Source organism: Tursiops truncatus, chromosome X (genome assembly GCF_011762595.2).
Source record: "Tursiops truncatus isolate mTurTru1 chromosome X, mTurTru1.mat.Y, whole genome shotgun sequence".
Taxonomy (NCBI): domain Eukaryota; kingdom Metazoa; phylum Chordata; class Mammalia; order Artiodactyla; family Delphinidae; genus Tursiops; species Tursiops truncatus.
This window is the reverse complement of record NC_047055.1, coordinates 11882103-11898616: the sequence shown is the minus strand read 5'-3', so window position 1 is coordinate 11898616 and position 16514 is coordinate 11882103. Positions and strand designations below refer to the sequence as shown.

At 38.6% G+C, this 16514-nt stretch overlaps 1 protein-coding gene and 1 non-coding gene across 12 annotated transcripts in view; one reads left to right on the top strand and one right to left on the bottom strand.

The window, feature by feature from the left end:
- ATP11C (ATPase phospholipid transporting 11C (ATP11C blood group)) overlaps nt 1-16514 on the bottom strand; it is a 167516-nt gene that overhangs the window by 68172 nt on the left and 82830 nt on the right. For all 11 annotated transcript variants that reach the window (XM_073799385.1, XM_073799386.1, XM_033849253.2 and 8 more), the window contains 4 exons: nt 15382-15489; nt 4372-4500; nt 2472-2575; nt 275-325 (listed from right to left, as the gene is read on the bottom strand). In XM_073799385.1, coding sequence (XP_073655486.1) covers nt 275-325; nt 2472-2575; nt 4372-4500; nt 15382-15489 — 392 coding nt within the window. The remainder of the gene's footprint in view (nt 1-274; nt 326-2471; nt 2576-4371; nt 4501-15381; nt 15490-16514) is intronic.
- Nucleotides 8205-8277, top strand: TRNAA-CGC (transfer RNA alanine (anticodon CGC)). The gene has a single exon. It is a non-coding gene; the product is annotated as a tRNA-Ala (tRNA).

Genomic DNA, 16514 nt, shown 5'->3' with positions numbered 1-16514 from the left:
CATATCTGGGATTATTGGTCAAAGTGTCTGGAGCTCTACAATTTTAGAAACCCTCAGCATCACTTCCAACACCACCCCCCTCCCAGGACACACACACTCTGAGCTGCTACCAATCACAAGGTCAGCTACTTAAGACCCATTAGTGGCTAGTTACTCCAGGGTTATTCACCTTTACATCCCTTTCTATAGAGGAAAGTTTTCAACTATTTTAATGGGCTTAAAAGAGAAACATTGCTCCCCCCAAAAGGACAGATTAAAGGAATTATAAACTAACCTGGCAACAGCTTCAAGACTATTACTATAGATACTGATTCGGCCAACAAACCTGCAAAAAGAACATAAAAGCACACGTGTTTCTATATCTAGATAAAATCTATTTGCCCCAAATATGGGAATGAATCAAAATACAAAAAATGCAAGTAGAGATAAGACAATGAACTACGAACGCCTATTGTCTTTCTTTTTAAAAAAAGTTAAGTTGAACCAATATGGTATGTAACATTTTCAACTAATTTTAAAAATATTATGGATTATGAGAATGTAAACAAAGATTCTAAATTGATTTTCAACATCTACTTGGCACCGTGCATGCACACATTACCCCTCTCATCTATACTCCATATAAATAATTGGTTTCTATTTCACATTCATGTGAAGAAAGGTTTCTGGTGCTAAAGCAACTTTTAAAACCATTAGTTCAGTAGTTCTTTCACTTGAGCGTGCATCAGAATTACTGGTGGGCTTCTTAAACCACAGATTTCTGGGCCCCATCCCCAAGCTTATGGTTCAGGTAAGAATGTGAATCTGTATTTCCAACAAGTTCCCAGGCGATGCTGATACTGCTGGCCTGGGATCACCGTTTGAGAACCACCCGCATTAGGGAACACTTGATTACCATCTTGGAAATTTCCAAACTGTCTTGCAGCTGATCTGAATACTCAGCTTGATCTGACCAAGTGATCAGCTATATGGCTATGCATATGGTACTCTACATCTCTGAAAAATAGGGTAAAAAGCTCTAAATCCTCCTTAACAAGAATGTTATGAGTATTTTATAACTTACATTAGAATTTTTTCAGAAAAATTGATTATTACTAAACACACAAAATATGAAGGTCTGCTCATTCATTCATCATGTATTAATTGCACCATTACTATGTTTGCTAATAAGCAAGAAAAATGTGTTCCTTGCCCTAAAACAGACAATCAGGCAATTACAATGTAAGTGATGACCGCTAGGGTGGTGGAAGTACAAGGTATTCTGAAGTCACATACCAAGGGTACTCAATCTAGTCTAGAGAAATTAGGAATAACCTTCCCTCACTAAAAATCTCCTTCATATTTAAGGTAACTGAAATTTAGGAGTTACCCTATGAATATGCAAGGATGTATATTACTGTCTAACTCAGGCAAAATCAGTCACTCCCTTTTCTGTGATTCTATGGGCCTTTTACTCACCTTCATTATCTCACTGTACTGTAAGCCTAGCTTTACTGTTTTATCCCCTTTGCAAACTGTGAGTTCCCTAAAGGCAGGGAACAGCTATTTTGCCTTGTGATTCTAAGTTCCTACTATCAAGGTAGATACAGAAGAAGAAGGGAAAAAGGAAAGAAGGAATGATGGGAAGGAGGGAGGGTATTATTCATGTAGTAGGATGAATACTTTGTTTTTCCACTACTGGGCACTGTCGTAAGCCACATCCCGCCATTTGGTCCCCTATTATGACCAACAGCATTCATTAACCAGATGGCTGGCATGAGTGACGGATGCCATCTGTAAAGGTGGAATAGAATATAATTAATTGGCCCACTTGGGGATAAAACATATTATTCTATCCTCATTAACACCATGCTCTAATCAACCAAAGTAACCAGTCTTAAAAGTCAAATGCCAAATTTTTGGACAACCCACAATGACTGTGAATGAGTAAATCGACTCCAGAAAACCTAACTATAGCAAAATAGAGGAAATCACACCATTTCACTGCTCCCTCAACTTAACTGTTCACTTTGGACAAGAAACAGCCTATATACAATACTCAGTTCATCATGATCCTCATAAAAAAGGGCGAAGTGCCTACTAATTGCATGGCTCCATATCTCCTTCTCTCTTTAATGTTGGATGACACATAAAGTGGTTTATTTTTGTTTTAATTAACTCTGGCTAATGCATGAGTTTGATAGATCAGCCTTACGGGATTACATAATCTTAAAATGTGATGGACGGCCATGTCTACAAATAACAATAATAAAAGAAAAACCACAAGTAAGATGCCTGGGCCCACAATGATTTATCTTAGGCTGGTAGTGAACAAGGCTGATTTGATTCATTTGCCTGCCAGAAGGAAGGAACAGCTCATAAAAACACAAATGCAAGGAGGCTGGTAAATGGTGGGTGTTTCTTTGCAATACTGGCGGCAAAGAGAAGCAAAGCCATCAGACAGCAGTAAAATGAAACCAGGTAATTCTTACTTGTAGAGGTCAGGTTGAGGCTGTTCACATTCAATTGCTGCTCTGAGGGTATCAATGGATTCGGCTGTACACAGTTCAATGGTGTCACGTACCGCATAATGTGTCTAGATGTAAGCAGAAGAAAAAGCAAAAACAGCCCCCCCCCAAAAAAGTGTAATCGTATACCCACTTGATTTCATGAACACTGTATGTTTTTAGTAAGAGGCTTTGGCAGAATGATACAAATATTGATGCACATTTCCAACTAAATAAACTTGATGGTATTATTCTTAAAATATATTACAAATAATTAGAACGATAACTCTGCTACAAGGGGATTTCAAAGATAATGAGAAAACTAAAAACTTTTCTTGATACTGACAGCAGAGAGAATTCCATTTGCAGCATGCATATAATTAACTGAAAACCCCATGAAAAATTTAATGCATTTTTTTCTCCTATTTATAGAACTGAGACCTATTATTTTGCTCACCATAGTGTATGGTGATGTTAACATACACATAAGAATTGAACATAACCCTTTTGGTCTTAAGAATGCTAACATTTTTGCTAACAGAAAGAAAAAATTCATCAATAGTTTCCATTATACAAACAGCAAAATTAATGATCTTGAAAATGCTTTGAGTGGCTACAATTTACGTAAGGAGCAGGGAGATGATGTGTCTTGCCTTAGTCAGACAGTTAGAATATTCTACTGATGTATATTATGTACTTACTTGATTGACCCAGAACTCAAGGCAGGCTCCAATGAACCCATTTATAAATCATCAAAGAAGGGCTGACGCAGATTCAAAGACTGCACCACTTATGCTGAAGGGAAAGCTGTTGCGCACAGTCTTCGGAGAATATTATGGATCTGCCTCAGCTACATTTGAAACTATCTCCTGACTTGGAAAACCTATGTACTTTTAGCTGATTTATCAGATCAACTTAATCGGAAAATGAAACCACTTGAAAGTTTTCTGCCTCTAAACAACTTTTTCCCTATTAGGAAATCTTTAGGTAGATTTCTCGATTTTTATCTTGACATTCCCTCAAATACAACTTTGTTCTTCAGTAGTTTAAATGGGACTAGTTCATCACCATGCCCCTGAAGAAAAAAATTAGTTATCTAACAGGCATTTAAGTTCCTTTCCCACATACTGAGTCCTGGTCCTCAACTCCAGATGGAATAAACAAGCAGAGGAAAGCCCCCAAGGATACACACAGAGGTGAGCACATTAGTATTCTTCCTTAAAGGCAGCATATAGAGGATACATGTTCATGCTCTGTGGAGCTCTGGATGATAGCCAAGAACTGACAGTGCCGGAAAGTACCAAGGACATAACTTATCCCCCAGTTTGAACAAATTTACTCTAACATATTTATAATTCTTCCTAGTTGAAATAAAGCAAATATTTGTCAAACTACACCCTAAGGTATTTTTAAAAAGTAATCAAACCATTCCAGGTTAGATTTTCTATATGCCAGGAATAAACATTTTTTTCAAGAAGATAGTCATCACTTTAAAAATAAAAACAGATCAAACTGTAAGGTTAGAGTACCTTAGGGTGAAGTTATTTTCATAGTTATATAGTTTCAGCCTAAGACTACTTTCATTTTTAAAAGCCTAAATAAAATATTGAATGGGTTAGTGTCAATATGAAATGCAAACAGTGCTATCAAAAATGTGGTGGCTTTTATTTGGGGTGTGGATTTCCTCACCCAACACCACCCTTTCCCCCAAAGTTGAGTATTTGCTTAGAAGTTCAAAGACAGTTATATAAAAGCTGTCTTCAAATACAACACTTACACAAACAGGAAAAAAATAAGATAAAAGATTAGGGGGCAGTGGGATGGAGTATTGTATGATTAACTATCCTGAGCTCAAAATGTTTAGGCAAGGTTTAATCTCCATTACCTTGCAATTGGATTCCCCATCAAGACTTGCAGTAGTAACATAACAGGTTCCATCAATTGTGCAGGATGATAGAAGAATAAGATCACAGGGAAAGGTTTCATCTGCCTGTACTTCTACTACATCACCGACCTAGCATAGAGAGCAAAATAAATATAAATATTCTTAATTCCAAACAAAGCATTCATTATACCTCAAACTAAAGTCAAAACAGTAGCAAAAGACCTCTCCTCCTCTAGGGCTTAGACTGTCTCAGCATCCTATACCATGTGAAAGGTCATGAAAGAATATCACTCAACATTCAGAATCCTCTTTAAGGTTACAATGACTTAGGATGCTTTTAGATTACCTTAGTATTGAACTTTAATCTCTAACAAATGATTTCAGCATCCAGGGACCTGCTCTCTGTTGTTTCTGGCATTGGTGTTTGATAAGAGAATGGCCATTATCATTTCATGAATGAATCAAGAAAATCTACACATCTTAACTTGAGCACTTCATGAACACTGGTCAGCCACATTCCCACTCTGCATCATAGATAAATATTTCAAAATGCTTTGCCTTCCAAGTGATAACAGCTATTATTTTGGGGTCATAGTTCTCTCTTCAGTGCTCAGAAAATCTCGCTTAGAGAGGTGTTTATGTTACCCATAACATTTGAAAATACTTTTTTCAAATAGGTCATTTTCCAACAATTCATCTGCTATGAGCAAGTACCCAAAGCTCAAGTAGAGGAAAAACATGAGAGAAGAAACCACAAACCATTTCTAGCGCATAACTTAATAATGTAGGAAATAAATCATGATGATTAAAACACAGATCTTCACTACTTGACTTTATGTCCCAGCTCTGCCACTTAACTATATGACCTTAGGTTAAGTGTCTTTGATGATTGCAACTACCTCATAGGATTGGCTGGAGTATGAAATGAGGATACGGGTAAAGTGTTTCGTAAAGTGCCTGGCATATATTCACCCTCTGGTAGTTGCTAATTATAATTATTACTAATATCCTACAACTGCTTTACTTCCAACTTATGAATAGTCATAAAATTTTTTTAGAAGGATGTAAGAAATTATCCAGCCCAGTGCATTCCAACATTTTCCATGTCGTGGCACACACAGAAAACGACAAGTAACCCTTTTGTACAGCACTTCCAGATAAAGGGAGGAGGCTGCTGGTGACAGAAGACAACCCACTTTAGGAGAGAGTCAGTCACAATATCTGGCTCACCAACTCTGGCACACTGGTTGTGAAATGCTGAACTAACAAATGACACACCTGCCTTCCAATTGCTACACACAATCTGGCAGATGAAGATGAGGATTTCAAGGTCTATTCAGGAACAATTTTATTTTCTTTGCCAATCTTAATCAGTAGCCAAGAGCAACAGTATCAATAATGGAACTAATTTGTAAATAATATTTTATTTTCTTGGATCTTTCCTTCCTCACATACACAAACACTTCTGTTGCTTACACAAAGCCACGATCTATGCTTAAATACACAGAAGAAAAATAACAAACAAAATCCTAAAGCATCTTAGAAGAACGGAACATGATTCTCAGGCACTGATAAATAAAAACCACAAACAGAATTTCTTCTACAACATTGACAATGATTCGCTCAGATATGAAAAGATCCCTGCACCTGGAGTGCAATTTAAGGCTGGTAAGATGGACAGGGGCCAGATCACAGAAGTCCTGACAGGTCTGGGTCAGGGGTTTAGGCCTCACCCTGAAGGCAAGGGGAGACTGGGAAAGGACTTTTAAAGAAAGGGAACAACATGGTCCAGTTAGACAATCAACTCTAGAGTTGTTTCCACTTAGCATGTACAAAGCCACAAGAGAACATCACTATCCCTTGTCATAAATATTAGGAAAAGCCAGATAATCAACAGAATCATATTTTTTTGGAGTTCATCAGAGAGCTGAGGTTGCAGGGCAACCAAATGAACTGAATTTCAAGGGTGAAAAGTCCCTCTGAGGAGAGAGAGGAGAAATCAACTGTTTCACAATTGACGAAGCACAGGAGGAAGAGACGACTGCCATAAAAGTGCCTAGGAAGAAAATAACTAGATTTTTAACCAACTGTAAAAGGCTTGGTAGGGGCCAACGTGACAGTTTCAAACCTCTGCAAGCCTGAGAGAAAAGAGGAGACCATAAGCACATATCAGTTCTCTACAGGCATCCACTGAGTGCTCATGAGATAGCATGAGGACAGGAGGCCTAAAAGAGCCTTCCTCACTGGTACAGGCATACAGGTTGTGAATGACTGCTGTGGAGGAACAGACATAAAATATGCTACAACTGTGGACCCTTCTCTCATATGAGGTAAAAGCCATCTGTGCCTAAGAGAAAGGCAAGAAATCCTCCCGGGCACAGTCTCAATTCAGGGTAACGTAACTACTGCTAGTGGGGAGATAGAAGCAAAGCCATCTGCTGCTGGGGATGGGACAGGAAACCCCCTCATATTGAGGACCTAGCACTGATAAAAAGGAGAGTACTGAGAAAGTTCCACCCTGAGGCAAAGGTGCCTAAAACCTGCCTAATACTGAGATGGAGTAGGAGAACCAAGAAACCAGTCTCTTCCCACCAGGAACCCCAAGAAAGAGCAATCTACCACTGGGGGAGAAGAATGGGCGCAGAGAGAGGCATTCACTGTGTCTCAGGAATGTAGGACCTGCTGAAAGCAGAGAATGGAACAGGGACACTGAGAAAAACCCTGTGGCAGCCCAGCATTGCAGGCATTTAAAGTCCAGTGGTGTACTGAAAGCATCAACAGCTACAGCAAAATCCAAAGCCAGCCAGCTCCTTACCAGACTGACTCAACCCCCAACACTGATGGGCTGGCTGACAGAATAGGTGTGCCCACTACAGGCCACAACTACAGGTTACCTGCCTCGGTCTCCAGCATTCTTTTACATGCACTGCCCAAAATTCAATTTAAAAAAAATGAGATGCACAAAACCAAGACAAAAATGACCTATCATCAAAAGATAAAGGTGTCAATAGGACCAGCCTCAGAAATACTCAGATTTTGGGGCTTCCCTGGTGGCGCAGTGGTTAAGAATCTGCCTGCCAATGCAGGGGACACGGGTTCGAGTCCTGGTCCGAGAAGATCCCACATGCCGCAGAGCAACTATGCCCGTGTGCCACAACTACTGAGCCTGCACTCTAGAGCCCATGAGCCACAACTGTTGAGCCCACATGCCACAACTACTGAAGCCCGCATGCCTAGAGCCCGTGCTCCACACAAGAGAAGCCACCACAATGAGAAGCCCGCGCACCGCAACTAGAGAAAGCCTGCGTGCAGCAACAAAGACCCAACGCAGCCAAAAATCAATAACTAAAATAAATTTTTAAAAAAAGAAATATTCAGATTTTGGAATTATGAAACAGGGATAGAAAAACAGCTATGATTAAGATATTAAACTATTTACTGGAAAAGGTAGACAACATACATGTGCAGATGAGGAATTTGGGCATAAATATGGAAACTCCCAAAAAAAGGCAATTGGAAAAGTTAGAAATGAAAAACATGTTATCAGAGGTAAGGATTTCCTTCAATGGGCTTATAAGCATACTGGATACAAAGGAAATAATCAGTAAACCTGAAGAAACTCTTCCAATATTTCTAATGCCAAAACCCATACTCTTTCCCTTACAAATACCTGTATTTTTCCATTGGAATTCCTCAAGGCCTGTTTCTCTCCTCTATGTTTTATGTGATTCCATCCAAATTTCTGTATCCACCTAAAACATCTCTGAGCTCCAGGCTTGACAATTCCATCTGGCTGTCTAACAGGAATCTCAAAATTAACATGGCCTGGGACTTCCCTGGTGGTCCAGTGGTTAAGACTCTGTGCTCGCAATGCAGGGGGGCCAGGATCGATCCCTGGTCAGGGAACTAGATCCCGCATGCCACAACGAAGATCCCGTGTGCCGCAATTAAGACCCAGCGTGGACAAACAAACAAACAAATAAATATTAAAAAAAAATTAACATGGCCCAAGCTGAATTCCTGATTTCCCTTCATCCCCACCTTTTCCCCCACACCTATTCTTCTCCAGCTTATTTAATAGCACCAGCATTTAAAAAAAATTAATTAATTAATTTTGGGCTGTGTTGGGTCTTCGTTGCTGCACACGGGCTTACTTTAGTTGCGTCGAGTGCGGGCTGCTTTTTCTTGTGGCGCACAGGCTTCTCATTGCAGTGGCTTCTCTTGTTGCGGAGCACAGGCTCTAGGTGCACAGGCTTCAGTAGTCGTGGCATGCGGGCTCTAGAGCTCAGGCTCAATAGTTGTGGCGCACGGGCTTAGTAGCTCTGTGGCATGTGGGATCTTCCCAGACCAGGGCTCGAACCCATGTCCCCTGCATTGGCAGGTGGATTCTTAACCACTGCGCCACCAGGGAAGCCCCTAGCACCAGCATTTTGTTTAATAGCACTATTTAATGCACCTAGTTGCTCAGGCCAAAATCAAGGAGGCTATCTTTATTCTATTTTGCTCTTTTTCTCCCTCCTTACATGGAATACATCAGTAAGTCCACACATTACCTCCGAAAAACATCCTGAATACATACATTTATTTTGATCACGAGACAGGAGGGACAAAGTTGTGCTTACGAGCATGGATGCCATACCCAGACTTGCTTCAATTCAAATCCCAGCTTTCCCACTTACTAGTTGTGGACAAGTTTCTTAACCACCCTATGCCTCAGTTTCATCATTTGTAAAGAGGGGATAACAAAAGTACCTATTTCATAGGACTGCTGTAAAGTAAGGATTAAATGAGTTAATAGAATGTAAAAGGGAGTGCCTGGCATATTTATGTAACATATAAATGTTAACAACTATTTTTACTGTTATTATCTCTTCTACTATCATTCTAATATAAGCTCTTATCATCATTTGCTTATACCATGGCAGTAGCCACCTAACAAGTTTCCCTCATTCTACTTTTGCTCGTGCCTCTACTGTGCTCACTCTCCAGAGTTGTCTTTTCTTAAAAAATAAGATCAAGTCACCCCCTAGCTTTGAAAAACCCTTCAAAAAATTCCCAATGCACTGAGGATACAGAATAAGTCACTCTCCTGCTTAACAAGAGTCCCCACACTTCCCAGCCAAGCAATCAAACACTTGGACACTTTTAGTTTATAGGCATCTCTTTCCACACACAAATACTCCAGAACGGGCTCAATCAAATAGCATTTCACACAACAGCAACAACTGATGTAATTCAGATTATACCTGGTTGAGGTCAGCCTCAAGGAGAAGTAGCCTGGTGAGGAAAGGTGGAAGATGGGGGTCCTTCTAAGGCAGTGGGGGGTGACAGCAAAAACGGAAAGAGGAAAGGAGAGAAAAGGAGAGTTGTGGGAGGCTTTTACTTGCTTTGCAATTTTACTTCGTGCCCTGGGAGCAACAGATTTAATGCTATGAATCATTTATGCTGCCTTTGGTTCTTATGTGAACAAAAAGCTGTGTTTCTACGACTGGTTTGGAAACTTCAGATCCTAACCACTCTAATTCATCACAAGGTCCTCCCTCTGGGATGCAGAGAACAGAGAAAAGAAAAAAGAGTGGAAGAAAGACATTTTATGTCAAACTTGGGTAACCCTCCCACTCTGTAGCCTTCCTCCCATCTATAAGAAGATGCAAGACAATTTACTTATTGCTGGGGATATGGACAACTTATGCCTGGAATTCCGGGTATTTAATAAATAATTCAGCAGTGATAATACTTGATAAACGTATAGGGAGGAGAGTATCATTTTGTATGAATTCATACCACAGCACTGAATCATTCTGGAATGGTATTTTCACCTACCTTCTTCTCTTTCTGTTCCATATATCTTGTTCCCTTTTTCTGGAGGATTTGATTTCCATTAGGTTCTATAATTTAATCCATATTCACATAGAAACATTCTTTTAAAAATAATACAAAATTGACAAACAACTTTGGAAGACTAACAAAATTAGAAGATTAACAAAATTGACAAACCCTTAGCTAGACTAAGAAAAAAAGAGAGATGCAAACAGCTAATGAAAGAGAAGACATCACAACTGATGGCAGAGAAATAAAAAGGATTATAAGAGGCTACTACAATTATATGCCAATAGATAAATACCTAGAAACATACAACCTACTAAAACTGAATCACGAAGAAATAAAAAATCTGAGTAGATCCAAAACTAATGAGAAGATTGAAGCAGGAATCAAAAACAGAAGAAAAGCCCAGGATCAGATGACTTCACTGGAGAATTCTACCAAGCATTTAAAGAAGAAATAACAATCCTTCCCAATTCTTCTAAGGAATCAAAGCGCGGGGAACAACCCCAAACTTATTCTATGAGGCCAGCATTTCCCTGATACCATCACCAGAAAAAGACAGTACAAGAAAACTACAGACCAATTTCCTCAACGAATACTGATACAAAAAATCTGAAAACACTACCAAATCAAAATCAACAGCACATTAAAATGATCATACACCATGACCAAATGGGATTTATCATTGGGATCCAAGGATAGATATATGAAGATCAATCAATGTAATGCAACACATAAACAACGTGTTGCATGATCATCTCAGTCAATGCAGAAAAGGCATTTGGTGTAATTCAACACCCTTTCATGGGCTCTCCTGGTGGTGCAGTGGTTAAGAATCTGCCTGCCAATGCAGGGGACACGGGTTCGAGCCCTGGTCCAGGAAGATCCCACATGCCGTGGAGCAACTGAGCCCGTGCGCCACAGCTATTGAGCCTGCGCTCTAGAGCCCGCGTGCCACAACTAGTGAGCCGCACACCACAACTCCTGAAGCCCCCGTGCCTAGAGCCCGTGCTCCGCAACAAGAGAAGCCTCCGTAATGAGAAGCCTGCGTACCATAACAAAGAGTAGCCGCCACTTGCCGTAAAAAGAGAAAGCTGGTGCACAGCAACAAAGACCCAACGTAGCCAAAAATTTAAAAAATTAAAAAAAAAAAGTCTATACTATCCAAAGTGATCTACGACTCAATGGACTTCCTATCAAAGTGTAATGGCATTTGTTTCAGAAATAGAAAATAAAAATCCTAAAATTCATATGAAATCTCAAGGAACCCTGAGTAGCCAAAACAATCTTGAAAAGGAAGAACAAACTTGGAGGTCTCACATTCTCAGATTTCAAAACATACTACAAAGCAACAGAAATTAAGACTGGCATAAAGACAGATACATAAGCCAATGAATAGAGAACCGAGAAATAAACTCTTGCATATAGGGCCAAATGATTTTCAGCAAGGGTGGCAAGACCATTCAATAGGGAAAGGACAGTCTCTTCAACAAATGGTTTTAGAAAAAATGGGTATCTATATGCAAAAGTATTAATAGAGTTGGATTCTTACATCACATACAAAAATTAACTTGAAATGAATGAAAGACCTAAATGTGAGACCTGAACCCATTAGACTCCCAGAAGAACATGGAGAAAAAGCTTCAGGACATTGGACTTGGCAATGACTTCTTGGACATGACACCAAAAGCACAGGACAAAGATCAAAATTAGAAAATGAGAATACATGACCAAAGTAAACAATCAACAGTGAAAAGGCAACCTACAGAATAGGAGAAAATATTTGCCAATCATATATCTGATGAGGGGTTAATATCCAGAATATATAAGGAACTTCTACAACTCAACAACAAACAAACACCCTGATTAAAAAATGGGCAAAGGACTTGAACAGACATTTCTCCAAAGAAGATATATAAATAGCCAATAAGCACATGAAAAGATGCTCAACATCACTAATCATTAGGGAAGTGAAAATCCAAACCAAAACAAGATATCATTTCATACCCATCAGGATGCCCATTACCAAAAGAACAGAAAAATACAAGTGCTCAAGAGGACAGGGAGAAGTTGAAACCCTTGTGTAATCTAGACGCTAACATAAAATGGTGCATCCATTATGGAAAACAGTATGGAGGTTCCTGCACAAATTAAAAATATAATTACCATACGATCCAGAAATTCTACTTCTGGGTATGTATCTAACGTAATTCAAAGCAAGATCTTGAAAAGTTATTTGTATATCTGTGTTCACTGCAGCATTATTCACATGGCCAAGAGGTAGAAGGAAGCCAAACGTCCATCAACAGATTAACTGATAAAGAAAGTGTGGTATATACATACAATGGAGTATTTACATAGCCTTAAACAAGGGGAAATCCTGTCATATGCCACAACATAAATGAACCTTGAAGACATTATGCTAAGCGAAATAAATCAGTCACAAAAGGACAGATACTATAGTTCCCTCTCACAGGAAGTATCTCTCTAAAGTAATTCAGGTAATAGAAACAGAAAATAGAAAAGTGTGTACCAAGGGTTAGAGGTTTGCTGTACAACAATGTGAATATACTTAACACTACTGAACTGTATACTCAAAAATGGTTAAGGGCTTCTCTGCCAGAGCAGTGGTTAAGAATCCACCTGCCAGTGCAGGGGACACGGTTCGAGCCCTGGTCCAGGAAGATCCCACATGCCGCGGAGCACCTAAGCCCATGAGCCACAACTACTGAGCCTGCGGCTCTAGAGTCCACGAGCCACAACTACTTAAGCCAGTGAGCCACAACTACTTAAGCCAGTGAGCCACAACTACTGAAGCCCGTGCGCCTAGAGCCCGTGCTCCACAGCAAGAGAAGCCACCACAATGAGAAGCCCACGCGCAGCAACAAAGACCCAATGCAGCCATAAATAAATAAATATTTTAAAAAAATGGTTAAGATGGTAAATTTAGTATTATGTGTTTTTTATCCCAATAACACAATAAAATAAAAATAGATAAATAATACCTTAAGACTAGGATAAAATATTTGGAAAAGACCCATCTGATAAAGGATTGTTATCCAAAATATACTAAAAAAACCAAAAAAACTATTAAAACTCAACAATATGAAAATGAACAATCTGATAAAAAAATGGGCCAAAGACCTAATAGATACCTCATTAAAGAAGATATTCAAATGGCAAGTAAGCATATGAAAATATGTTCAACACCATATGTCATTAGGGAATTGCAAATTAAGACAAAAATGAGATACCACTATACACCCATTAGAACGGCCAAAATCCAGAACACTGACAATGAATGCTGGCCAGGATATGGAGTAACAGAACTCCCATTCACTGTTTATGGGAATGCAAAGTGGGTAGCTATGTTGGAGACAGCCTGGAAGCTTCTTATGAACTAAACATATTCTTACCATATGATCCAGTAATCACACTACTTGGCATTTACCAAAATGTACTGAAATCTTACGTCCACACAAAAACCTGCACATGGATGTTTACAGCAGTTTTATTTGTAATTGCCAAAACATGGAAGTACCCAAGATGTCCTTCAGTAAGTGAATGGATAAACAAACTGGTACATCTAGACAATGAAATATTATTTAGTGCAAAAAGAAATGAGCTATCAGCTAGTGGGAAGCAGCCGCATAGCACAGGGAGATCAACTCGGTGCTTTGTGACCACCTAGAGGGGTAGGATAGGGAGGGAGGGTGGGAGAGAGGGAGACGCAAAAGGGAAGAGATATGGGAACATATGTATATGTATAACTGATTCACTTTGTTATAAAGCAGAAAGTAACACACCATTGTAAAGCAATTATACTCCAATAAAGATCTATTAAAAATAAAAATAATAATTTGGACAAAAAAAAAGAAATGAGCTATCAAGCCATGAAAAGACGGAGGAAACTTAAATGCATTATTACTAAGTGAAAGAAGCCAATTTGAAAAAGCTACATACTGTATGATTTTCACTACATGACACTATGAAAAAAGGCAAAACTATGGACACAGTAGAAAGAAGAAGGGTGACCCGGGTTGGAGGGAGGGATGAATAGGCAGAGCACAAAGGATGGTTAGGGCAGTGAAATGATTCTGTATGATACTATAGTGTATAGGTCATTATACGTTTGTTCAGACTCACTGAATATGTAACACCAAGAGTGAACCCTAATCTAAACTATGGACTTTGGGTTATAATGATGTGCCACTGGAGGTTCACTGATTATAACAAATATGCCACTCTGGTGAGGGATAATGATTATGAGGAAGGTTGCACCTGTGTGGAGAAAGGGGTGTATGTCAACTCCATAATTTCTGTTCAATTTTGCTGTGAACTTAAAACTGCTCTAAAAAGTAAACCTTACTATTAATTAAAATAAAACCTGTTGGGAACAAAAAATATTATTTGATGTGGACAAGTCTAAAATTTTATCGACAGGACTCTTATTGGGTAATATGAAACAATGATTAATTTGGATAAAAAATTAAATTGCCTGAGATATTAAAAAATAACAATACCTTAGAACTATCATACGTTGCTGGTGGAATATAAAATGGTATATAGCTGCTGTGGAAAACAGTTTGGTGGTTCATGGAAACGTTAACCATAGAGTCACCGCATGACCTAGCAATTCTACTCCTACGTATATACCCAAAATAATGGAAAACAGGTGTTCAAACAAAAACTTGTACATGAATATTCATACTACCAATATTCCTAATAGCCAAAAGGTAGAAAAAACCTAAAATGTCCATCAACTGATGAATGGATAGACAAAATATGGTATAGCTATATGATGGAGTATTATTCAATCATCAAAAGGAATGAAGTACGGATACAACATGAATGAACCTCAAGAACATAACAATAAGTGACAGAAGCCAGACATAAAGGCCACATAGTGTATGATTCCATTTATATGAAATATCTAGAATACGTAAACCCACAGAGACAGAAAGGAGATTAGTGGTTGCCAGGGCCTGGGTGAGGGAGGAATGCAGCATGACTACTTAATGGCTATGGGGGTTTCCCTTTCCGGATGGTGAAAATGTTCTGGAACTAGACAGTATTGATGGTTGCACAGAACTGTGAATGTACGAAATGCCATTGAATTGTACATTTTAAAATGATGTGTTCTTACTGTAATTTTAAAAAAGAATGAACTACAAAACTTAATACCTTGATTTTTTCACTCTCTTTTCTCACTCGCTTTGCATTTTCAATAATGTAAACAGTGCTCTTGTTGACTTCATTGTCAGCTCTGTGCCTCAGCCAATCCTCATATCCCTAGAAGGATAAAAGTAAGGACATAATCAAGCTCACATAATGAAGTAAAATTGTTAATAAATTTCTATAACCCCCTCTATGAGTCACCAGCAGGTATTTATACTTACAGTATTAATTTCAACTCAGAATGCTACAGAGACAACACTGTAAATTTTTGCAGCAAAAACTAAGATATGCTTTCAAAATATCCCTTATAGCTTTATTGCGTTAAAAGGTTCCTGAATTATATAGGTAAGTATTAATAAAAACACAGGCATTCTTCAATTGTGAAGGATATGATTTATTTTTCTAATTCTGCTCTTATTCAAGTTAATGTTAATTTTTTCTACTCTTTAATTTGAAAAAAGTTTTATTTTCTTATAGAGCGAATCACTTAAATATGTTCTTGTATAGTAGACCGCTGGAGTGATCATCTCTGAGGAAATATAATTCCTCCTCAGGGACAGAGAATAGAAAAGGCAAGGAGGATTATTTTGGAACAGTATCTATCTAAAACTGTTGTTTTAGAGAACGACGGTTAAACTTCTCCACTGACTTGGTGACCAAAAAAAATACAAATTGTTGTTCATTTTTTAGAGTTAGAAGTAATCAGAGTTCATTTTCCTTTGGGCTTCCTTTGGTCTAGAGTAAATTTAAGCCAAATGAACTACGGATGGAGGGCGTTCATTTGTTTTAGCATGATCTCCTTCTTTTTTTACATCACTTTGCTTTCTTTCTTTATAATAATGAGTGTACCTTTTCAAATCTAACTGTGTGAAAAATCTCTTGGTCGCCTTCCCCTTTTTTTCTCAGCTGCTATATGTTCATTCCTCTTCTGTCCTTCTTTATGGCAATGCTAGGCTATCACTTCATATGGTACTTTCTGTGATGTCAGTGAGGAAAGAAAGGCCCCAACATGAACTAGTACTGGGAGTAAACTGAATCAGTAAGAGCTTTTGAAAACCATACAGGCTATTCTTGGAACCAGCAATTCTATGATGTTAAAGAAAATAATCCTAACAGCCTAAGGAAATAACATTCCAAAA